The following is a 26332-nucleotide window of genomic DNA, read 5'->3' as shown; positions in this document are numbered from 1 at the left end:
CTATCTGACTCGGATAAAATGCATAATAGCTTACACAGCCCTAGCTGACACATATACACATACATATACACACAAACATATTTTATAATTGTGTGTATGTGCATAATTTTATATATATAGACACACACATTTACACACATACACATATGTGCGTACACTCCCAGGTGACACCAGTAGTAAAGACCCAACTGCCAATGCAGGTTAGACAGAAGAGATGCGGGTTTGATCCCTAAGTCAGCAAGACCACCCATTCCAGTATTCTTGCCTGGAGAATCCCATGGACAGAGGAGCCTGGCAGGCTAGAATCCATAGGGTCGCACAGAGCTGGACACAACTGAAGTGACTTACCACACACACACTCATATATATTGTTGTTGTTGTTCAGTCACTAAGCTGTGTCCAACTCTTTGCAACCCCATGGACTACAACACACCACATTACCCTATCCTTCAGTATCTCCTGGAGTTTGCTCAAACACTGTGATTCATCCAGCCCAGAATTTAGTATGATTTACTCTGCATATACGTTAAATAAGCAGGGTGACAATATAGAGGCTTGACATACTCCTTCCCCAATTTGGAACCAGTCCATTGTTCCATGCCTCGTTCTAACTGGTGCTTCCTGACATGCATTCAGGTTTCGCAGGAGGCAGGTAAGGTGGTCTGGTATTCTTATCTCTTGAAGAATTTCCACAGTTTGTTGTGATCCACACAGTCAAAGAATTTAGCACAGTTAACAAAGGAGAAGTAGATGTTTTTCTGGAATTTCCTTGCTTTCTCTATGATCCTTCGGCTGTTAGCAATTTGATCTCTGATTCCTCTGGCTGCTGCTGCTAAGTCGCTTCTGTCGTGTCGGGCTCTGTGCGACTCCATAGATGGCAGCCCACCAGGCTCCCCTGTCCCTGGGATTCTCCAGTCAAGAATACTGGAGTGATTCCTCTACCTTTTCTAAATATAGCTTGTATACCTGGAAATTCTCGGTTTGTGTACTGTTGAAGCCTAGCTTGAAGGATTTTGAGCATTATCTTGCCAGCATGTGAGAAGAGCACAATTGTGCAGTAGTTTGAGCATTCTTTGGCATTGTCCTTCTTTGGGATTGGAATGAAAACTGACCTTTTCCAGTCCTGTGGCCACTGCTGAGTTTTCCGAATTTGCTGGCATACTGAATGCAGCACCTGAACAGCATCATCTTTTAGGACTTGAAATAGCTCAGCTGGAATTCCATCACCTCCATTAGCTTTGTTTGCAGTAATGCTTCCTAAGGCCCACTGGACTTCACATTTCAGGATGTCTGGCTCTAGGTAAATGACCACACCATCGTGTTATTCAGGTCATTACGATCTTTTTTATATAGCTCTTCTGTGTATTCTTGCCACCTCTTCGTAATCTCTTCTGCTTCAGTTAAATCCTTACGTTTCTGTCCTTTATTGAGGCCATCTTTGCATGAAATGTTCCCTTGGTATCTCCAATTTTTTTGAAGAGATCTCTAGTCTTTCCCAGTACGCTGTTTCCCTCTATTTCTCTGCACTGTTCACTTTAAAAGGCTTTCTTATCTCACCTTGCTATTCTTTGGCACTCTGCATTCAGACAGCCTTGGAGGGCAGCAAATAGTCCAATAGAGCCAGAACATGGAATTGAGGGAGGGACTGTAAGCAGACAAGGGTTCCCTCCCTACTCACACTGAAACCCTTCATATCCAGCCTCCAGCCCCTTTACTCCACTGAAACAAGCTTTCTTGATAAAGTTAGTAATCATCTCCAGTTGACAAACCCCAAAGGCTTTATCAACCTCAGCCTCTCAGAAGCACTGGGCTCTGGGGACTACTTCCTCTTTTCTCAAAACATTCTCTTGGTTCTTCTTTGTAAAATATGCTCTCTAGTTCTCTTGGTTCTTCTTCGTAAAATATGCTCTCTAGTTTTTAGCAAGAGAAGTTGACCTTCTCTAGCCAATCCTTTTTTAATCCCCTTACAGGCTCAAACCTCTTCAACCAGGCTGAAAGTGCTGAAGTCCTAAAATCTCAGTCCTTGTTTAAATTCTAAACTCCTCCCTGAGCCAACAAGGTCATCCTTGGTCAGAGGCGCCACCTGTATCCAATCTCATCTCCAATGATACCCACACACATGCTGTCTGCAGACCAGATGCACACGAGGGAACTGTCACATTCTCTACCACGGGGCCTTTGGACATGCCGTTCCCTCCTCCTCGAATACTCTTTCCCCTCCTCCTCAACCTTCAGATCTCAAGTCAATCCACATCTCAGCAGAGGAGCTTTCTGTGATGAGGTTCTAAAGAGCACCATGGACATCCCCTTCACACCATGTCACAGCACAATGCTCTTTGTCTTTAAATTCACCTCCCTTTTCCCCATTAGACTGTCACATGGCAAGTGGTCAAAATACAGAGAATGAGAGACAGTAGCCAGGGCCAGACCAGGCAGGACTTTGCAAGAACCTGGACTCCTTCCTAAGGCTAAGGGTGATGGCTGCTTCTCAAAGTATAGTCTGTGCACCACACAAGCTCCTTAGTTGCTTGACAAAATTCAGATTCGTGGGCCCTACCCCAAATTACTCAAACAGAATCTAGATGTGACCTCCTACTCTGTCAAGCCCTGTGAATGATTCTGATACACACTATCATCTGAGGCCTGTTCTGCAGTCCACTAGCAAGAGAAATGTGGAATCTGACCGCAGTTTAGACCAATTTTCCCAGGGAACATGCACTGGGGTGGAGGGGGAGTGGGGCGGGGGGCGATCTGAGATGCCAGGAGCAATCTTCACTCAAGGCAAAGAAGCAAGAGCCTGGTTTCCCCTCAACTGATAGCTAAGGAAGCTGGTCCCACTCCTTCCAAGCCCAGGCCATAGGCAGGACGCATATATTGTACAAAATGGGCAGTGAGGACAGAGAGGAGAAGCAATGCAGGGACAGCTCCAGGGGGTCCCGCGATGAGAATCTGAGGTTCAGTGACTCAGACCCCCGTGGGCATAATCTTCCCATCCCAGATGATGCCTACTCAGCCCCTTTCTTGTCCTCAGAGGCTCCAAATTCGAGCCTTATCCTTTGCTTTCACACAAACACCACTGACGGTTCACAATAAGAGTTTTACTCTCCTTCCCACCCACTGCAAGCAAGAGGACAGCCTCTCTCAATTCTGTTGTCCCAGAAATAACGAAAGTCCTTTCAGTTTTTCTTTTCGTGTTGTGGTGGTGGTGGTGATGGTGGCTGATTGGTTTGCTGGTTTTTAGCTTCTAATGAGGAGGAATGAAAGAGCTGTTATCTTTACTCACATCCTCTTTTCTTTTCTGCACCAGACCCAATAAAGAAACACAAATTCCCTCTTGGATTCTAATGGTAAGTCATTCGATACAGAAAAGATAGAAATGTTGACATTTTCAAGATATGCTGTGGGTGGCACACCAAAAAGAACCTCAGGTACCACACAGGCAATAGATTACATGGGAATAGACAGCATTTTAATAATATAAAAGCACATAAATGCCATCAGGATGGCAGGTTAGCCATTGGGAATAACTGAAATTTGACCCACACTTCACATGTAAGCCAATTTCCCTTTTATCTTTGAAAGGAGTGGGGGGCATGGGGGATCACCTTACATTTAGGAAATATCAGATGTTGAGGGCCTACTATGTGCCAAGGTCCAGTGTTACACGATGAAGAGACTACAGACAGCAGGTTTCTGAGAATCTACAGAAAAACGCTTTCAGTAGCTTGTGGATCCCCAAATGAAGGCTTCTTGCCTTACACAAAAATAAATAAATGTCAACGGGACTTTCTTCAATTATCACCAGAGGTGGGAACTATACAGGAAAAGAGTAAGAGACTTGACCACAAACAAATGTAAAACTGAAATATCAAAATACCTATAAACGTGTCAGAGAAATAGTAGGTTGCCCTTTGAATTTAACTGCACTTTGAATTTAATCCTCAGAACTGAGGTGGGGCAAAAAGCAACACTAGTTAGCTGAAGGGAGGGTATGAAAAAGAAATAAGATCATACTGAGGGCCCAGAAGGTTAAAGATCAGCAGATACGGGGCAATTTTCCATCCTTGTCGGCAAAGAGGACATGACCCAGCCTGACGTAAGGTAAAGAAACACAGGCGGAGGACAGCCGGCAGGGCGGCCAGGGGCCGGGAGACACAGGAGGGGACAATGGGGGAGACAGAGCCAGTCTCTATGAGGCCACAGGCGAAGCCCCCGCACTCCCACTGAGACAGCTGCTTCGGGATTGCCCTTTGCAACACGAGGAACGGAACGTACGAGCAGAAGCCCCAGAGACTCCAGGCCAGTCCCTCAGGCAGTTTCCCAGGGTTAAATGGCGACTCCCTGTCTCCTCTCCCCTTTGGTGCAAGGAGGTCAGCCACTGCCCGACTGCCCCCTCAACTCACCCCCTGCAGAGTCCAGGGGGATGGCCTTCTTCAGGCTGGAGAACCGCCATGGACGCCCACCACAGGGCCTTTGGACATGCCGTTTCCTCCTCCTGGAATACTCTTTCCCCTTCCCCTCAACCTTCAGATCTCGGGTCAATCCACATCTCAGCAGAGGAGCTTTTCTAACGAGAACAAATCCCTCTACACAGGTTCTAAGAGCACCAGGGATCTTTACAGCATCTGTCACAATGCAATTCTATTCATCTTTAAATTCACATCCTCGTCCCCATTAGACTGACCCATGGCAGGCGCTCAAAATACAGAGAATGAGAGCCAGTAGCAGGGGCCAGATCAGGCAGGGCTCTGGGGAATCTGGAGTCCTTCCCTTCCCAGGGAGTCAGTAAAGAAGCACCATCATCCTCAGGTAGCCCTGAGTCCCAGAACCTGCCACACAAGCCTTTCACTCCAGACCCACCCCAGCTCCATCTCACTATGGACAGTGAAAGGCAGAGATCACGGTCACAGACACTACAGCCACATGGTTGGGTTCAAATCCCAGCCCCACCACTTACCAGCGGTGTCATTCAAGGATTTCAGCTGTGTGATTCCATCAGTTTCATCATTTGTGAATGACGGGGATGAGAGAACCTACACCATACGTGTTTTGTGAGGATTAAATAAATACATAAAAGCACTTAGAAATGTGCCTGGCATGACGTATGCACTAAGAGTTTGCTGCTGCAGCTGCCATTACTGCTATTAATACCATTATTATTCCTCCTACTATTACAGCTGACCCTTGAACAACATAGATTTGAACTCTGTGGGTCCACTTACACTCGATTTCTTTCAGCAGAATATACTGCAGTCCTGTGGTCCAAGGGTGACTGATTCCAAAGACGCAGAATCACAGACAGCTGACTATAAATTATACGTGGACTTCCAACCATCAGGAGGGCCAGTGCCCCAAGCCCTGCACTGTTCACGGGTCAACCGTGTTCACTGGGAGGACATGTTTTCAAAGCACTTCCCTCCCCGTCCTGCTTCCACAGTCCTCATCTGCCACGGTAAGCCCCTGCCTTGGAAGAATCCCGTCTCTCAAGACAAACAGCTGTCAAACTCCTCTCTCATATCCACATCTGAACGGAATCTCTTTTCTTCCTGTAAGTTTTGCAGCCTTTCCCCGTCACCTGGTATCAAGGATGTGGCAAAAGTTCTGATAAAATAATGATAGTAATTAAGTAAGAAAGGCATGCGTCCCTCATCCCTCACACGGCAGATTCACTCTCAGGAAAACTGCAAGCAGACACAATATTTTGACATGCCATGTACACACATTTTATGAGAAAAACAGAGATCGAGAAGGTGGGGTACCGACAGTGGCCACGGTACACGTATGCACCTGAGCAAGGACATGTCCTGCAGGTAACACAGAGCAACACCTGCAGGACATGTAACACAGAGCAACCATCCCGAGTTCAGATCAAACTATCTGAAAATCTGGCTCTTCAGACCCACTGTCCGAAATTACAGACAAGCACATATTTCCTGAGTGCCCACTACAGGCTGGATACCCCGGAGGGACTTGGGGACATAATGTGAAACAAAGCAAGATTTGATCATTGCTCTCAAAAGCTCATTGTCTGCTGGAGAGTGAGCAAGTAAAGAGACAGCTACTGCATGGAACATGGCTGCTGCTGTGACAAGCACGGGGTGTCCGTTCCCAGAGGTGAGTATTATAACATCTCCGCTTTCCAGAGAAGGAAGCTAAGGCACGGAGGGGTCACTGGGTAACAGGGAACAGAGCCAGGATTCAAATGCAGGCAGCCAGGCTCCACGTCTAGGCTCTGGTGACCGGTGACCAATGAAAGCCTTCTATCTGAAGATGCTCTGGAGTTTCCTGCATCAAAGTGCTCCTTACTCTAAAAAGTCTGAGGGTCGCTCCGTAATATGTGGACTGAAAATACTACCCACACAGGAAGAAAATAGCGCGAAGTGCAGAGAAACTGTCTCTGAAGTCAAAGTAAATCCAGGAATTAAAACCTAATGACCGTTCCTAAAATCTGCCTCAACCTGAGGTCCCCTTCCTGATTTGATTTACAGAAGTCTGTATTTGGAGAAAAAGGTGAAGGGATTGAAGTATGAATGTAAGAAGAAAGAAAACAAGTCTTCTGAGTCTGTGGAGATGGGACTCAGAAGACAGAAGGGTAGACTAACAGAGGTACCCAAAGCATGAGGTAGTACAAATGCCCAGCTGTTGTTAATAGCTCAGATGTGTCTCTTTGCGACCCTGTGGACTGTAGCCCACTGGGCTCCTCTGTCCATGGGGTTCTCCAGGCAAGAATACTGGAGGGGTTGCCATTTCCTTCTCCAGGGGATCCTTCCCACCCAGGAATCAAACCCACATCTCCTGCACTGGCAGGCAGAGGCTTTACAACTAAGCCGCCAGAGACTCCTGCAAATGCCCAGTAGTGGAAACTATTTGCAAAGAGAACTCCTCAAGGGTGAGAGGGAGGTTGCAATGGTCTAGATGCTGGGGACCCCATGCTTCCATTTTGGAACCCACACCTTCCATACATTATCACCACCCCCCCGCCATCACCGTCCACCTCCTCAACCACTCAGCCTCCCAGGCCTTTGTTTTCTCGGAAATTAGAAAACAAACAGCGCCACCATCACCCTCACGGCTGCGATTACGATTATCAGCTCATATGTCAGTGTCTACACTGCCTGTGTTCACTGCTTTAGTACATGAACTCACTTAATCCTCGGACTTCCCCAATGAGACAAGCACTATGGTTTGCCCCATTTTAATACCCCAGAAAACACAAGCATAAGGAGGTTAAATCACGAGTCCAACCACATATGGGGGAGGGGGCTGGGAGTACTTCAGCACCAGGATACTAGCGGTCCCATATCCATCCAGTGTGGGGCTAATACAGAACTGCAAGGGATCATAGCCATCACCTAGTGAAAGAGTCTGGCTCTCATTTAACAGCTGGGGAAACCGAGGCAAAAGTGATTGGATCAAGCTACCCACTGAGGGCAGAGCCTGTCTCTTGTCCACCATACTCTGCCTCTCTGAACTGTTGTGTCTCAGGCTCGGAGCTGGACCAGAGCCTCTCCCCAGCCAATCCCATCCCTGCCTGCTGCTTCCCCAGCCCGGCCCGGCCCATCTCTCAGGCACCTCTGGCTTTGCTACATTTTCCAGCGCAAAACAGTAAGAAGCTACCACCTCCTGAGGACTGACTATACCCCAGGCTTGATCACCCCTCACCTCACTGCTGTGAGGCAAGTGCTATTCTTATCTCTATTTTAGAAACAAAGATTCACCTGGAGAATTTTAATTATTTGCCCAAATCACATAGCTAGTACCTGGCATAGCAAGCACTTAGTTACTATGTTACCTTCAAAAAAAAGTGAGCCTCTCTTAACAGCACCTGTTAATAAGCATCTTTTCCTCCTTTATGTTCACACTCCCCTGCTTTCCACCCAACCATGACGGTAGATAGTGTTTCACAAAGTCCATGTCTGCCATCCTGCCCTGCAACCCGAGGTTAAACATGATTCGGAGGCAGGACTCAAGCAAAGCCAGTAGTTGGTGTGGCTGGTTTTATCACCTACTGCCGGCCTGAACCAACTCTCTATCTGATGCTGATGTGAACTTTCCCTCAGTCGTGTCTGACTCTTTGCGACCCCATGGACTATACAGTCCATGGAATTCTCCAGGCCAGAATACCGGAGTGGGTAGCTTTTCCCTTCTCCAGGGGATCTTCCCAACCCAGGGACCAAATCCAGGTCTCCCGCATTGCAGGCAGATTCTTTACCAGCTGAGCCACAAGGGAAACCCAAGAATACTGGAGTGGGTAGCCTATCCCTTTTCCAGGGGATCTTCCTGACCCAGGAATCAAACTATGGTCTCCTGCATTGCAGGCAGATTCTTTAACAACTGAGCTATCGGGACTTAAATTCTTCTACTGACCCACTGAAAGCCCCAACTCAAAGCCCCACTGAAAAGGGGGACTTGTGTTCCTGCCATCCCAGCTCATAGATGTCCCCATATATTAAGGCCTAGTAGCCACCAACAGTGCCCAGATCCCTCTGGAATAAGTAGTGATGAGTGTGCCTGTGAAGACCAGAGAGCATCACAATTCAGGAAATTCAGAGGGCAAGCTGTGAGAAATTCCGAGGATAATTGAAATTGACCTGTAACTCACCAGCCACCACGGGAAATTCTATCACTTTGCACACTTTGCTTCCACAGCCAGAAATCAAATCAGAGGAAGATGATCAGATTTCTAATTTGGAACCTCAGACACGCAGTGTCATCTTTAATGACTTCTGGCAAAAGATGTTCATTACAGACCTCAGCCTACCTAAATTAAAACATGAAGCCCCAAAATTAAGCAGAAAATTCTCAATTTCTCATGTCTGTACAGCCACAGAAAAATCACACAAGTGGGAAAACACAGACCCCTTAGCGGTTTGTTCTACCTGAAAATATTTGAGCAAGAATTACACAAAACAGAAGAGCAAATAGGAAAAAAATATATATATAATAAATCTTTCAGTCAGGTCCTAACTTTCAGGTTTGAGCCGTCTCTGCAAATAGCAATTTTTCATGATCAATTTGAACTATCATGTCAAGGAACATTATCTCTCAGCTGATGGCCCATTTCATCCATTGTGTGATGTAGAGCTCAGATTCCTCTGCTACAGCAGGCTGCCGGCTTCAAGTCTTCTCTCACTGCTAAGTGGACTGATAGTGCAGTCCATCAGCATGGTGTCCAGATGTGTATGGCTCCTTTCAAACGGGGGGCTAAAAATCCATCTCTCATCCTCAGCTCTAAACCTCATTCAGTGTGGATTTTCTAGTAGCTTAGGTAGCCATTAAACAATCTCTGAAGATGGTTTTTAAACCTCTTCCCTCCACTTCCCATCCACCATGCCCTTTGTGTCACTGTAAGAGTGGTGGCCACAATGCAGCAGAATAATTTGCATCACCAGCTTTCACAGCTGCTCATGACTCAATTCGACTTGAACCTAAACCCAGGAAGGGGCTGGAGCAATGCCCAGTCTGCAGCAATGCCTCAGTGATGGCCCAGAGATATTAGATGTAAATAGAAACTACAAATTGAAATTTTTATCTTCCCTTGACATGTCTTCTTAAGGAGAAAAGTCAGAGAAAATGGGGACCAGGACCACTGGAGGGTTATGCGACCAGATCCTGACTATGAACATGGTAAACTAAGAATAGAGGAAAGAGTGCAAAGGAGAATCTCTAAGTTTTATTCCTTCTTTTCTCAGTTAAAAACTACTTCTTCTGAGCCTTACACTGTGCATGGAATTCCTCAGAAAGAGTTCATCTCCCTTCCTAAATTCAATAACTTCATGTGGAATAGTTATTGTATACCAAGAGAGAAGCCCTGAGTGTCTCTAAATACAAGTGGCAAATCAGAAAACCCTTAAGAAGCTAAAGCAAACGTGACGGGGGAGATCCACACCCACGCAAGCTGAAAGAAGCCAGGACACACATTGAGGTCACTCCCAAGAAGGACCATGTGTGCCATTTCAGCACATTCCCTTGTATCCAGCTGGCTTCAGACGCACGTCACTCCAAGGAGTGACTCAGAGAAACTTTTCATGATCACTCTCTTGCTCATGGTGACTGATACAGAGTAGAGGTTTCAACAACCCAGGGTCCACACTATTCAAGTCTAGTTTCTAACAAGAATGACAAAGGTCTTGGCAGACATGTTTTCTGCACCTCAGTGGTTTGTACACAACAGAGGATCTTGGACAAAAAATAATTAATTAGCCTAGAGCCAGCATGGCTGCCAAGAGTCAAGATTATTTATTACCCCAACCAACACTGGAGAAGCTCTTTAGGAGAACGTGCTTCCCAAGAAATGCTTCAGCGCAAGCATTCACATCAAGGAGGCCGAGGAACCATGTTGGGTGCCCACAAGGGACTCATGACATACCCCCAGGTCACGCTTAGGTCCCAACCCATTTATTCAGTAAATTACTTTCATGAACAGGTCAAAATGAATAAAGCCTTCCCATCAGGCTCACCTTCCAAACAAAACCACTTCCTGGCCTTCTGGCTAGAGAGAGCCCCTTTTCCTAAATTTGCCATTACAGCTGGGCAACCTATGATATTCGATGAAGTAATTAAAGACAAATCAGAGAAATTACTTACATTCTTTACAATAATCAGATGGTATTTCCAATCCAAAGAAGCAGACGGCAGCAAAAATAAACTGCATTCATGGAGGCTTAGATCAATTCAGTCCCTGTAATAAATTATGATGGAAAACTAGGATATTGCCTGTTAGCTACCCCTTTTGCAAGAGCAACATTAGAGACAGCAATACTCACTGAGCTCAGAGATGAAATATAAGACTGGATGAGCCAGAATGGATTTTCTGAGCAGGGCCAGGACCAGGAGGGTGGCAAATGGAGGCTTCTAAAGAACACAATTCAAGTAGATACTGCCTCCCACAGATGTGCGAGTTCCCACCCTCAGGTTCTTACATTAGGCTTGCAATTGCAAGAGCCAGCCTGCCACTGGTTCCACACTGGAAGCAATAATAAAACCCAGCAGCAAGCGAGCCCATCTGGAGAGCAACAGCCAGAAATGGCAGCGGGGCCGAGGGATCTTTTAGAACAGAGACTCCAAGCTGACTGTACATCCATGGGGCTAAATCAAGAAGACTAAGAACACTCAGAAAAAGCACCCGCCTATCCACAGTGCGTGAGTACAGGAGTAACAGAAGGATAAAAGCTAACATTCGTAGACACCTACTGTGTGCCAGATGCTTTATATGTATGTATTAGCTTTTTTAATCTTCCAAACGACTTTTAGAGACGAATATTATCAGTACCATTATCATTTTTATTACCATGTAAAAGACAAAAAAACTGAAACGCACATTTGAAGTCTGTTGCTCTGGATCTGAGAGCTAGTAAATGCCTGCCCTGTACTATTAACTAAGTCTATATATTTTTTCTTTTTTTTTTTACGTTTTTGGTATTAAGAAAAATAAAATTAAGTCTATTTTTTTAATCTATAGTCTCACATACAAAGACATCATTTTCAAGAAAAACAGACAGCAATAAAATCATCAGTATATGTATTATGTCCCAAGTTAGTAAGAGACCACTTTAGGCACAGTCCTTTGTGCATCTTTACACAGACTGGGTGAGAAACTTTATCTCCCAATTTTTCATAGCCTGACAATATGTTTGAGAGGTTCAGAAAATATGGATTGTCAATCTGTTAGATTAAAAAAACCTAAGTGCCAAAGGAAACTTGAGTGAAGGGCAGAGAAAGGATGGTGGCTCCTCCCACCGGACATCCCCGAAGGACCCTGACAGACTGACCTCCACATCCCCGTGAAGCTGAACATGGTGCTCACACAGCGAGGGAGCGGCGGCGGCCTGAGTCCATCCAGGCGCATGAGCAAAGCCGGGACACCGAAGAGCACCAAGTACTTCACGTAGAAGAAGAGCACTTGGGCCAGCGCCAGGCCTCCTGAAAGACAGAGGGACCCGTGAGACACAGACAAGAAGTGGGGCCATCTCCTGGGAAGGATGCTCGTTCCAGGAAACACAACACCTGCTCCCGCGTCTCCCACCACTCCTCTTCCTCCGTTCAATGCACACGTTTCACTGTCTCCCACAACGGTCTGGGTGGTGAGATTTTTGGATTAATAAATACTAAAATCTGCTTTATTATTGTAGCAGTCAACAGGACCCCTTAGCATCTGTGCTTTTACAGACGCTAGCAAAGGGCACACTTTGAAGTCATACATATGTTGTGTGTATACACACATACAGGGCATTAAAAACTATTAGAAAGGAAAAAAAATCCTTCCCCAATCTTTTCAAAACCTCACATGAAGTCACACCCACTAGGATGGCGAGAAGTATAAAGTCAGATCAACAAGGGTGGCAAAAATATGGAGAAATTGGAACCGTCATACACTGTGTTGGCAGGAAAGTGAAATGATGCAGCCACTTTAGAAAATATTTGGCAATTCTTTAAATAATTAAACATACAGTTACCATGCATGCATGCTAAGTCACGTCAGTCATGTCCAGCTCTTAACAACCCTATGGACTGTAGCCCACCAGGCTCTTCTCTCCATAGATTGTCCAGGAAAGATTACTGGAGTGGGTTGCCATGCTCTCCTCCAGGGGATCTTCCCCAGCCAGGGATGGAACCCGCGTCTCTTATATATCCTGGATTGGCAGGTGGGAACTTTACCATTAGTGCTGCCTGGGGAACCCACAGTTACCATCTGACCCAGCAATTCCACTCTTGGGCATACACCCAAGAGAAATGAAAACAGATGTCTACACAGCAACTTGCACCCAAACGTGCACAGTAGCATAATTCACAACAGCCCAAATGTTGGGCAACCCAAATGTCCACTGATGGACAAACGGATAAACAAAACATAGTAAGTCATACAGGAGAATATTATTCAGCCATAAAAAAAATGAAGATTCACACTGCAACATGAATGTTGAAAACATCATGCTAAGTGAAGTAAGCCATAAAAGACCACATATTGTAAGATTCCATTCATATGAAACTCCAGAAGAGGAAAAGAAAAGACAGAAATAGAGACAGAAAGGTGATTACTGGTTCCTTACCACTGAGGGGCTGGGAAATGAGACTGTGGGGGTGGCAGCTAAACAGTAGGGCTTCCTTTTATTCTGCTGCACCAGGTCTCAGATGCGGCAGGTGGGGTCTTTAGTTGCAGCATGCCAACTCTTAATTTCAGCACGTGGGATCTAGTTCCCTGACCTGGGCCTCTTGCATTGATTGGGAGCTCGGAGTCGTAGCCACTGGACCACCAGAGAAGTCCTTAGGGCTTATTTTTGAGGTGATGAAAATGTTCTAAAAATTATGGTGATGATAGTTGCCATATACGGATAGACAGTATATCCACGATATAATAAAGCCAGTGAGTCATACACTTTGAATGGATGAACTGCATGATACGTGAACTGTATCACAATAAAGCTACTTAAAAAAAAAAAAGATGAGGGCCCCAAGCTTCAACAACCAGCATCTTCCTGGCCAGAATCGTGTCTTTCTGGAAGGAAAGGAACACCAAGTGTGGGCACAGAGTGAGATCTGAGGTGGAGACACACGCTCTGCTCCCACGGGCAGAGGGGGCGGGACCCGCGTCTCCAGCTAGAGCTCAAGATGCTCCCCTGATCGACACATCTTTGTGGGCTTCTGAGCCAGCTGACCCCACCTCTTCACCCTGGGAGGAAGGTGGGAACCTAAACTATCGGTCTGTGGGGAACCGTGAACCTGGGCAAGCTGCTGGCCTCAGTAGCGGGGTGAGGAGGTGAAGCCAGGAGAACAAGGGCAAAGTGCCCAAGGAAACCCTGGAGTAGATGACCCTGTGACCACGTGTTGTCCAGCCTCCAAACTCACCTTCCCCGGTGTGCAGGGAAATGATGCAGGCCAGCAATAGTGACAGGGCTGATCGGCTTATCCATGGGATAACCTGAAGGAAATAACTAAGCCTTAAACTAGTAGTAGCAGGAGATACTACTGCCTGGTCCTTTTGATGTTACATGGCAATCACTGCCACGAAACGTGTGGCTGTAAATAGTAACTCTGAGCCAGAAGAAAATACATTAGCCATTTTCTAAATACACAGTGTGCATGCCTGCATGCTAAGTCACTTCAGTTGTATCTAACTCTTCGCAACCCTGCAGACTGTAGCCCACCAGGCTCCTCTGTCCGTGGGATTTTACAGACAAGAATAATGGAGTGTAATCTCTTCCCGACCCAGAGATTGAACCCATGTCTCTTATGTCTCCTGCACTGGCAAGTGGGTTCTTGCCATCAGTGCCACCTGGGAAGCCGAAATAAACAGTTTGAGCAAAGGTAAACACCAGTTCAAATCCGAGAGCTACCTGTCCCACAAGGAGGAAACCCCAGCAATCACCACGTGTCCGTCACATTCAGGAGTTAACAGCGGTTTAAATCCGAGAGCTACATGTCCCACAAGGAGGAAACCCCAGGAATCACCATGTGTCAGTCACATTCAGGAGTTAACAGTGGTTCAAATCCGAGAGCTACCTGTCCCACAAGGAGGAAACCCCAGCAATCACCACGTGTCCGTCACATTCAGGAGTTGGCAAAAATGTTCTTTTTGGAAACCAGACTACAGTCTTATTTGTTGCAAGAGCTGCTATAAAATGGTAGCCTTCTTGGATGTATGATAAGAGATAAGAAAAAAGCTGATGTGTGTGTGTGTGAATATGTGTGTGTGTGTGTGTGTGTGTGTATGTATACACAAGAAATGGGAGATGTGTGTTAACACCATCTTAAAAGCTTCTGGGCAGGGGGAGTGCCATAGGAATATACTGAATGGTGAAGATATCAGTTGCACTGTCTAGTATGGCAGTGAGGGAAACTATAAACTATTCCAATATGAACCCCCAGGCTCTAGTCAGAAAAATCCCAGAGCTACCAAAAGGCAGGACATGAGTGAGAAAGACTAATTGAAAGGCACAAAGCTTCCAGAGCTGACAACGATCAGCCTGAAGAACTGAAGACATCAAAGGGCCTGTGGAAGACTCTATCTACCGAAGCTCAGGGAGGCTAAGGCCGCCCAGGGGTCTTTTATAGATGAAGCATCAGATGTCTCTTTTCCTTGTTAACAGGGTGAAAGATCAGGGAGAATGGGCTACTCCTTGTCTCAAATACTGCCTTTAATTTGACATTATTTTTGTACAGTTGTTATACATGAGGCAAATGAATTACAATCCATAGCTGAATCAACATTTTTATGGATCACCATTTGCAAACAGTCTTCACCATTTGGAAACAGTCTTCACCGCCTGCAATGCGAGAGGCCCAAGTTCCATCCCTGGGTCGAGAAGATCCCCTGAAGAAGGAAATGGCAACCCACTCCAGTATTCTTGCCTGGAAGATCCCCATGGACAGAGGAGCATGGCGGGCTACAGTCCATGGGGTTGCGAAGAGTCGGACACAATTGAGCGACTTCACGTCATACGGAAATGGGCTATGAGGGAAGGGTTAATTTTGTACAGATGTTTAATAGCATTCTATGGCTAGACCTCATTGAAGATAAGATTACTGGGGACTTTTTCCTCAATACGGACGGAAAGCATAAGAAATCATATATTTAGCAATATGAAACAAGTGCCCTATTTATCTGATATTGATTATTTTTTACGGATTAATATACAAAAGGCTTATTTTTTTTCCTGACAGTTTAGTAACTGCTTCATAAGCTCATAGAAAAAGAAATGTGAATAGTGGTTGTAAAAGCATTATAACTGTAATTTCTGCATTGTTTAGTCTTTCAGGAAAAAAAATGTGTTTATACTCATGAATTTAACAATTCTGCCTCCTTGCTATTGATTTGCATCATCGTATGAAAGACGCGTGGCTCATTCGTCTTTCCCCTTGACCTAAAGATTAGTCTTTCCTGTGTACGATTTGGTCTAAGGTTTCAGGGTTAAGCCTAAGGGTTAGCAATCTCCCACTAGGCATATGATCTGTTAGAAGGCAACATAAGAAAGACAAATATCCTATGATATTGCTTATATGTGGAATCCTAATCAGTTGTGTCAGACTCTTTGAGACCCCATGGATGGTAGCCTGCCAGGTTCCTCTGTCCATGGAACTCTCTAAGCAAGATTACTGGAGTGGGTAGCCATTCCCTTCTCCAGGGGATCTTCCCAACCCATGGATCAAACCTGGTCTCCTGCATTATAGGTGTATTCTTTACTGTCTGAGCTACCGGGAAGCCCCCAAAATGGTAAAAATGAACTTGTTTACAAAACAGAAACAAAATCACAGATGTAAAAAACAAACTTATCGTTACCCAGGGGGATAGCGGAGAGGGATAAACTGGGAGACTGGGATTGACATACACACACTACTGTATGTAAAATAGATAACAAACAAGGACCTACTGTGTGGCACAGGGAAATTTACGCAATACTCTGTAATGATGTACATAGGAAAAGAATCTAAAAAAGAGTGGATATGTGTGTATGTACAATTCACTTTGCTATATACCTGAAACTAACTATGGCAGAAAGTGAAGAAGACCTAAAGAGCCTCTTGATGAAAGTGAAAGAGGAGCGTGAAAAAGTTGGATTAAAGATCAACATTCAGAAAACTAGGATCATGGCATCTGGTCCTGTCACTTCGTGGCAAATAGATGGGGAAACAGTGGAAACAGTGGCTGACTTTTTTGGGGGAACTCCAAAATCACTGCAGATGGTGACTGCAGCCATGAAATAAAAAGATGCTTGCTCCTTGGAAGAAAAGTTATGACCAACCTAGACAGCATATTAAAAAGCAGAGACATTAATTTGCCAACAAAGGTCCATTTAATCAAGGCTATGGTTTTTCCAGTGGTCATGTATGGATGTGAGAGTTGGACTGTGAAGAAAGCTGAGCGCCAAGAATCAATGCTTTTGAACTGTGGTGTTGGAGAAGACTCTTGATAGTCCCTTGGACTGCAAGGAGATCCAACCAGTCCATCCTAAGGGAGATCAGTCCTGGGTGTTCATTGGAAAGACTGATGTTGAAGCTGAAACTCCAATAATTTGGCCACCTGATGCAAAGAGCTGACTCACTGGAAAAGACCCTGATGCTAGAAAGATTGAGAGCAGGAGGAGAAGGGGACAACAGAGGATGAGATGGTTGGATGGCACCACTGACTCAATGGACATGAGTTTGGGTAAACTCCGGGAATTGGTGATGGATAGGGAGGCCTGGCATGCTGTGGTTCATGGGGTCACAAAGAGTCAGACACAACTGAGTGACTGAACTGAACTGAACACAACATTGTAAATCAACTACACTCCAATAAAAATTTTAAAAGAAACAAGACAAGTGACTGTAGTCTGATGAAAGGTTATTTGACATTTATAAATAGAGCTCACTTTTATTATATTCAAAAATGCAAAACTTAGCTATTTTAAAATACTTTAAAATATTTTTTTCTGAGTTTATATTTAAAAGACCCCTCACTACCAGGAGTTAAGATTAGTTTCTGCCTAACCTAACACCTTTCTGTCAAAAAATTTATAGACGAGTTCATATGCTATGCTCATTCATTCAACAAGCATGCCTGCCCCAAGCGCCTGACAGCTGAATCACTAGCTACATGTTATAAAAGGCAGCCTGGGGGCCATATCATGTGGAGAACCCAGGCCTCAGGAGACTCACAGGTCAGTTTCATTACAGTCCCATTTATCCTTCCCTTTGGCTCTCAATGTTTTCTTCTCCCTTTCTTCCCTATTCCCCCTTCTCTTGGAACAATCCCATGTACCCTTCAGATCCCAGTTCAAACATAGTTTATTCTTCATAACTTCTCTGTTTCAAGCAGAATCAATAACTTATGCATTAATTTAATATATAGTTACTGAGCACCAACCACTTACCAGATACTGAGCAATACAGTGTTGAATAAAGAGATGAGGTCCCTGATTTATCAGATCAGATCAGATCAGTCACTCAGTCATGTCCGACTCTTTGCGACCCCATGAATCGCAGCACGCCAGGCCTCCCTGTCCATCACCAACTCCCAGAGTTCACTCAGACTCACGTCCATCGAGTCAGTGATGCCATCCAGCCATCTCATCCTCTGTCGTCCCCTTCTCCTCCTGCCCTCAATCCCTCCCAGCATCAGAGTCTTTTCCAATGAGTCAACTCTTCGCATGAGGTGGCCAAAGTACTGGAGTTTCAGCTTTAGCATCATTCCTTCCAAAGAAATCCCAGGGCTGATCTCCTTCAGAATGGACTGGTTGGATCTCCTTGCAGTCCAAGGGACTCTCAAGAGTCTTCTCCAACACCACAGTTCAAAAGCATCAATTCTTCGGCACTCAGCTTTCTTCACAGTCCAGCTCTCACATCCATACATGACCACAGGAAAAACCATAGCCTTGATTAGACGAACCCTTGATGGCAAAGTAATGTCTCTGCTTTTGAATAGGCTATCTAGGTTGGTCATAAATTTCCTTCCAAGGAGTAAGCGTCTTTTAATTTCATGGCTGCAGTCACCATCTGTAGTGATTTTGGAGCCCAGAAAAATAAAGTCTGACACTGTTTCCACTGTTTCCCCATCTATTTCACATGAAGTGGTGGGACCGGATGCCATGACCTTCGTTTTCTGTTTTTTTTTTTCTTTCTTTTTTTTTTTTTTTCTAATAAGTATGATCCGTTGCCATTTACTTTATTGTTTTAGGTTCGAGTTTATACACCATTTTTGTGTTTCCTGTCTAGAGAATATCCTTTAGTATTTGTTGGAGAGCTGGTTTGGTGGTGCAGAATTCTCTCAGCTTTTGCTTGTCTGAAAAGCTTTTGATTTCTCCTTCATACTTGAATGAGATCCTTGCTGGGTACAATAATCTGGGCTGTAGGTTATTTTCTTTCATCATTTTAAGTATGTCTTGCCATTCCCTCCTGGCTTGAAGAGTTTCTATTGAAAGATCAGCTGTTATCCTTATGGGAATTCCCTTGTGTGTTATTTATTGTTTTTCCCTTGCTGCTTTTAATATTTGTTCTTTGTGTTTGATCTTTGTTAATTTGATTAATATGTGTCTTGGGTTGTTTCTCCTTGGGTTTATCCTGTTTGGGACTCTCTGGGTTTCTTGGACTTGGGTGATTATTTCCTTCCCCATTTTAGGAAGTTTTCAACTATTATCTCCTCAAGTATTTTCTCATGGTCTTTCTTTTGTCTTCTTCTTCTGGAACCCTATGATTCCAATGTTGTAGCGTTTAATATTGTCCTGGAGGTCTCTGAGATTGTCCTCATTTCTTTTAATTCGTTTTTCTTTTATCCTCTCTGATTCATTTATTTCTACCATTCTATCTTCTAATTCACTAATCCTATCTTCTGCCTCTGTTATTCTACTATTTGTTGGCTCCAGAGTGTTTTTAATTTCATTTATTGCATTATTCATTATATATTGACTCTTTTTTATTTCTTCTAGGTCCTTGTTAAACCTTTCTTGCATCTTCTCAATCCTTGTCTCCAGGCTATTTATCTGTGATTCCATTTTAATTTCAAGATTTTGGATCAATTTCACTATCATTATTTGGAATTCTTTATCAGGTAGATTCCCTATCTCTTCCTCTTTTGTTTGGTTTGGTGGGCATTTATCCTGTTCCTTTATCTGCTGGGTATTCCTCTGTCTCTTCATCTTGTTTAAATTGCTGAGTTTGGGAGTCCTTTCTGTATTCTGGCAGTTTGTGGAGTTCTCTTTACTGTGGCGTTTCCTCGCTGTGTGTGGGTATGTAGAGGTGGCTTGTCAAGGTTTCCTGGTTAGGGAAGCTTGTGTCGGTGTTCTGGTGGGTGGAGCTGTATTTCTTCTCTTTGTTCAGTCGCTATGGGGAGGGAGGGAGGGATGCTGCTAACAAATGACACTGGCGTGTGCTCGCAGTGCCTCAGCCACACTGGGTCTGCCCCCGCTCACGGCGCGTGTAGCCTCCCTGCCCACACTGCTCAGGCTCTAGGTTGTTCCGCCGGGAACAATCCGAGGCTGGCCCTGGGTTGCATGCACCTCCCAGGTCCAAGCCGCTCAGGTTCAGGCACTCAGGTAGTCCTCAGAGGCGCAGACTCAGCTGGGGCTGCGTTTTGTGCTCTTCCCAGGTCCGAGCAGCTCAGGTGATGAGGTGTTTGGCGAGCGCCAATGCTGCGACTTATCGCCTCCCGCCACTTGGTTATCTGGGTGTAAAACGCGGCGCACCTTCTCAGGCAGATGTTGACCGTCCAGACCCCCAATAAGTTTTAGTTAGCAAAGAAGCCAGTTTTATAGATAATGTCTCTCTGGGGCTGCGATTGCCCCCTTCCGGCTCTGGCTGCCTGTCAGCGGAGGGGGAAGGTTTGCAGCCGGCTACCTCTGTTTAGTCCTTTGTTCCGTACGCGGGCTGGCGGTGTCTTAGGTTAGGGCTGGCTTTTCGCATGGTAGATATCCCACAGTCTGGTTTGCTAGCCCAAATTATTTCGCTCAGATAGCGCTCAGGGTATTCGGGCCAGATTCTTACTCTAAGCGATGCAGCCCGTGCCGCGCCTCCCTGCCCAGCCCCCGCTTGCTAATGGCGGATGCAGGCGTCTGCGCTGCTTCTCCGCTGGAGGAGTTACCGTAGGGCTCGCAATCTGCGAGTTTTAATTGTTTATTTATTTTTTTCTCCCTGTTATGTTGTCCTCTGTGCTTCCAAAGCTCGGCGCAGTTCGGCAGTGAGAAGGTTTCCTGGTGTTTGGAAACTTCTCTCTTTTTAAGACTCCCTTCCCGGGACGGAACTCCGTCCCTCCCTCTTTTGTCTCTTTTATTGTCTTTAATATTTTTTCCTACCTCCTTTCGAGGAGTTGGGTTGCTTTTCTGGGTGCCTGATGTCCTCTGCCGGCATTCAGAAGTTGTTTTGTGGAATTTACTCGGCGTTTAAATGCTCTTTTGATGAATTTGTGGGGGAGAAAGTGTTTTCCCCGTCCTACTCCTCCGCCATCTTGGCGCCTTCCCTCGTTTTCTGAATGTTGAGCTTTAAGCCAACTTTTTCACTCTCCACTTTCATCAAGAGGCTCTTGAGTTCCTCTTCACTTTCTGCCATAAGGGTGGTGTCATCTGCATATCTGAGGTTATTGATATTTCTCCCGGCAATCTTGATTCCAGCTTGTGTTTCTTCCAGTCCAGCGTTTCTCATGATGTACTCTTCATAGAAGTTAAATAAACAGGGTGACAATATACAGCCTTGACGAACTCCTTTTCCTATTTGGAACCACCCTGTTGTTCCATGTCCAGTTCTAACTGTTGCTTCCTGACCTGCATACAAATTTCTCAAGAGGCAGATCGGGTGGTCTGGTATTCCCATCTATTGAAGAATTTTCCACAGTTTATTGTGATCCACACAGTCAAAGGCTTTGGCATAGTCAATAAAGCAGAAATAGATGTTTTTCTAGAACTCTCTTGCTTTTTCGATGAACCAGAGGATGTTGGCAATTTGATCTCCGGTTCCTCTGCCTTTTCTAAAACCAGCTTGAACATCAGGAAGTTCACGGTTCACATATTGCTGAAGCCTGGCTTGGAGAATTTTGAGCATTACTTTACTAGCATGTGAGATGAGTGCAATTGTGCGGTAGTTTGAGCATTCTTTGGCATTGCCTTTCTTTGCGATTGGAATGAAAACTGACCTTTTCCAGTCCTGTGGCCACTGCTGAGTTTTCTAAATTTGCTGGCATATTGAGTGCAGTACTTTTACAGCATCATCTTTCAGGATTTGAAATAGCTCAACTGGAATTCCATCACCTCCACTAGCTTTGTTCATAGTGATGCTTTCTAAGGCCCACTTGACTTCACATTCCAGGATGTCTGGCTCTATTAGGGTCAGTTAAAAGTGACAGCAAAGAATGTAAACCAGAAGCAGGGTTAAAAAAAAACCCACACCTCTACAACAGGTGACAATCTGAACACAATGGATTAGACACATTTCTTAGAACATTTAATAACTATTCCTTGTGCCAAGTTAGGGTGTAGATGCTTGGTACATATTATTCAGTGGATATTCCAGCCTTCATAGGGCTTCCACCCTCACAGGAGTCAACAAAAAGCAGACATAAAAATAAGCAAATTCTATATGAATACTAAGAAAGCATGGCAGAACGTATTCTCCAACAGTGGCTGCAATGGTATTTTCTCTCCCACGTGCCCTTCTATAATGCAATCTTTTCACTCCCCCATCAAAAGTAAATCCGGGCAGATCCTAGGACCCAGAGAGACAGAAAAAGTGATGCTGTTCTAATTCCAAATGTAGCCTGCCATTGGCCTAGTGGCTTCTGCTTCCTGCCCCTTGGAATGCTCACCCTTGGATCCAGTTGCCAGGCTGCAAGATACCTGAGCCACATAGCCAGGCCACGTCAAGATGCTATGGAGGACAGCACCAGCTGAGCTCCCCATCAAGTCACCCTCAGCTGCAACGAAGTGAGGGGCCACTTTGGATGTCCTGCCCAGTAGAACCTTCAGATGCCTGAAGCATCAGCTGACATCTGGCAGCAACCACAGGAGAAGGAAAGAACCACCAAGCAAGAACCACCAACCACCCAAGCAAGAACCACCCAACCAATTTCCATCAACCAACAGAACAGCGAGACAGGAAATCACTGTTTTCAACCAAGTTTGAGGATGCTTTGTTATTCAGCAACAGCCAACTGAGACAGAGGGTGACAAATGCAATGGAAAAAGAAAAAAAAAAAGAACAGGATAAGGGAACTCAGAATTCAGAAGTGGTAAGTGTTGCTATTGTTTAAAGGGGAGTCACCTTTAAACAATGTCCTTAAAATGTCCTTAAAACACCTTAAAATGTCCTCACTGAAAAGAGGACATTTACACAAAAACTTGAAGATGAGGGGGTGAGCCATGCAGGCCTCTGCTCTGTCCAGGCTCTCACCAAACTATGTTCTCATGGTCTGTGCTGCCCTCATGGACTGTAGCCCGCCAGGCTCCTCTGTCCCTGGAATGCTCCAGGCAAGAATTCTGGAGTGGGTTGCCATTCCCTTTTCCAGGGGATTTTCCCGACCCAGGGATCGAACCCAAGTCTCCTGCATTGCAGGCAGATTCTCTACTATCTGAGCCACCAGGAAAGCCCAAGAATACTGGAGTGGGTAGCCTATCCCTTCTCCAAGGGATCTTCCTGACCCAGGGATTGAACCCGGGTCTCCTGCATTGTAGGCAGATTCTCTACCATCTGAACCAACTGGGAAGCCCCATATAATTATCACACCAGACCACAATTGTACCTGTCCTGAGAGACCACAAGCTTCTCAAAGCCAGGAATTATATCTTACGCCTCTTGTATTCGGCACCTAATTAATATCTGGCCTTCCCTTATGGCTCAGCTGGTAAAGAATCTACCTGCAATGCGGGAGAACTGGGTTAAGATCCCTGGGGTGGGAAGCTCCCCTGGAGAAGGGAAAGGCTCCCCACTTCAGTATTCTGGCCTGGAGAATTCCATGAACTGCATAGTCCTTGGGGTTGCAAAGAGTCAGACACAACTGAGTGACTTTCATTCACTTTCACTTTGGGGGCTCCCCTGATAACTCAGTTGGTAAAGAATCAGGAGACCCTGGATCGAATCTTGAGTTGAGAAGATCCACTGGAGAAGCAAAAATGCTACCCACCCCAGTATTCTGGCCTGGAGAACCCCCTGGACTCTATAGTCCATGAGGTTGCAAAGAGTCGGACAGGACTGAGTGACTCTCACTTTCATTTTTGCTTCCTTGGTGGCTCAGTGGGTAAAGAATCCACCTGCCATGCAGGAGACCCAGGTTTGATCTCTGGGTCAGGAATATCCCCTGGAGAAGGAAATGGCAACCCATTCCAGTATTCTTGCCTGGAGAACCCCATGGACAGAGGAGCCTGGCAGGATATAGTCCATGGGGTTGCAAAGAGTTGGACACAACTTAGGAACTAAACCACCTCTATAACCAATGCTTAATAAATGTTTCCACGTGACGTAACTAAATTGATAATTCACCCTGTCATATGAAAACTTGCCTTGTTATCAGAGTTTTTCTGGGAGGTAGACTGATATTCTAAAACCGTTCCTGTATTCTGAGGATTAAGTCACTACTGAAATTCAGACCTGCCACCAAGTAAAATAATCTTCTGTGATGGGAATTTCTTGGTGGTCCAGTGGTTAAGACTCCATGCTTTCACTGCCAAGGGCCCAGGTTCAATCCCTGGTCAAGGAACTAAGATCCCATAAGCTGCATGGCAAGGCCAAAAACGAAAAAACAAGGTTATTTTTTTTTAAAAATAAAGAATCTTTCACAGGTATGGGATTTCCCAGCATCAAGAACAAAGCTGGGAAGGGGAGAAAGAAAGAAAAGTCCTAGCTGCCTGCCTGTGACTGCCTCAAAGTGACTGTGTGGTGAATTCTACCACCCATGAGCCACCTCCAACTGGAAGGGCCTCAAATTCATCTTGGCCAGAGGAGAATGAAGAGGGCTTCCCTGGTGGCTCAGTGGTAAAGAATCCGCCTGCCAGTGCAGGGAACATGGGTTCAATCTCTGGTCCAGGAAAATCCCACATGCCACAGAGCAACTAAGTCTGTGGCCACAACTACTGAGCCTGAGCTCCAAAGCCTGGGAGACACAGCTACTGAAGTCTGTGTGCCTACAGCCTGTGCTCCGCAGCAAGAGAAGCCACTTCAGTGAGAAGCCCGTGCAGCACAGCTGGAGAGTAGCCCCCACTGGCTACTCCATGCAGCAACAAAGATCCAGCAGAGCCGAAAACAGTAATAAATAATGAAATCAGGAATTAAAAAAAAACACACCAAAAGAGAATGAGGTTTTCTCTCCCTCAAAACTAGAAAGAAAGCAGACTTTTGAGATAGGAGGAGATTAATTCTACAAAGAGTTCTAGAAGGAGATTGAGAAAAGGCCCCAAATGTGGCGGTTCTCCGGTGTTCAGCCCCTCCTCCACTGACACCCTACCTACCCAGCCATCCGTACTCTTTCTGCATGCAATACGACCTCCCATAATCTGAATTTATACAAAGCAGCTGGTGACTGTCTCCCATGTGGGCTTCCCCCCTTCTCAGTTCTGGTCCTCAAACAAGAGGCTGAAGAATCTAATATTGGGGCAGGGGAGGGTGTGAAGGGAAAATGAGTCAGGCCCAACTCACTTTTCCTCCTGGAACTACTCATTTTACCCACTTGCACCCTTTACTTTCTCTTTGCTCACAGCCATTCTTCTGCCTAGAAGTCCTCCTCTCTCCATTTTGTCTGCACAAACTGTAACCTTCAAGGACCCACCTAATGCCATTATTTCACAAAGTTTTCCTAAAAGCTCCAGCCAAAACAGTCACATGTGTCCGTGCAAGTTTATAGCATGGGGCAGCTTTCTGTCTGGTCACTATAAGCTCCATGGGGCAGGGGCCACAGCTGTCCTCTCTACCTCCAGCCCCTTAGTCCCAAGCAGTGCCCGGCACCGCATGGACAGGATCAGTGGCTATTGGCTGAGTGAAGGAATGGACTGATGCACTTTCACACGTATTATCCCACTGCTATTTTTACTCAACCCTGGGTCATAAGTACTATGCCCGTATGTCAGAGTAAAACCACAAACATTTATGAGACATACGACCTCCTCAAGTATCAGAGGTCATCAACACTGGATCTTAAAACCCAGGTCTCTTGTTTCCAAAATCAATGACCTCTCCCACTCCAAAGGCCAAGCTTCCAAAGTAAACTCTCTCTATTCATCTTTATTATAAGCGTGTAAGTTTTTCTTCCTGTAATATATAAGATGACTTTATATAAATTCTTAGATTAAAAAAATTTCATTTAAATATTTCATAATTTCTAGTTATGAAATAATTATATATCTTATATATATTAAATTATTATATAATAATATATATTATTATATATATATAATAGATTATATATATAATTATATTATATATAATAATATATATTCTATATATCTTATATATATAATATTGGAGAAGGAAATGGCAACCCACTCCAGTGTTCTTGCCTGGAGAATCCCAGGGACAGGGGAGCCTGGTGGGCTGCCATCTATGGGGTCGCACAGAGTCAGACACGACTGAAGCGACTTAGCAGCAGCAGCAGTTATGAAATAATTATCTATCTAGTACCCTATCACCTGTAGCATACATGAAGAAGTGGCATTAACACGTGCATTGCATGTTACCTTCTGGGCATTTCTGAACTTGCTCATATTGTCTGCAAGCAGACCAGATGCTCAAAGCCCATGCCCACATGGCTGACCATGAGGACCTTTAAGAAGCAGGTGCTCGATACAGAATCACGTATCCACTGAATGTTGCTAAGCATTGGAAGTTCTTCCTGGGGGTAAACAAAAGAGCCTCAGTGGTACTAGATCCCTCTTTGAATTGTTAGATC

The 26332-nt window shown here is 45.2% G+C and overlaps 1 protein-coding gene across 5 annotated transcripts in view; it reads right to left on the bottom strand.

Moving 5' to 3' along the window:
- Positions 1–26332, bottom strand: part of HHAT (hedgehog acyltransferase) — a 365640-nt gene that overhangs the window by 220930 nt on the left and 118378 nt on the right. For all 5 annotated transcript variants that reach the window (XR_011467202.1, XM_070384727.1, XM_070384728.1 and 2 more), the window contains one exon: positions 11772–11922. Coding sequence is in view for 4 of the 5 variants with exons in the window: in XM_070384727.1 (XP_070240828.1) it covers positions 11772–11922 (151 nt within the window). In the remaining variant the exon portion in view is untranslated. The remainder of the gene's footprint in view (positions 1–11771; positions 11923–26332) is intronic.

Source organism: Bos mutus, chromosome 16, assembly GCF_027580195.1.
Source record: "Bos mutus isolate GX-2022 chromosome 16, NWIPB_WYAK_1.1, whole genome shotgun sequence".
Classification (NCBI taxonomy): domain Eukaryota; kingdom Metazoa; phylum Chordata; class Mammalia; order Artiodactyla; family Bovidae; genus Bos; species Bos mutus.
Note: the sequence above shows the minus strand (reverse complement) of the source record. Positions and strands in the feature narration are given on the sequence as shown.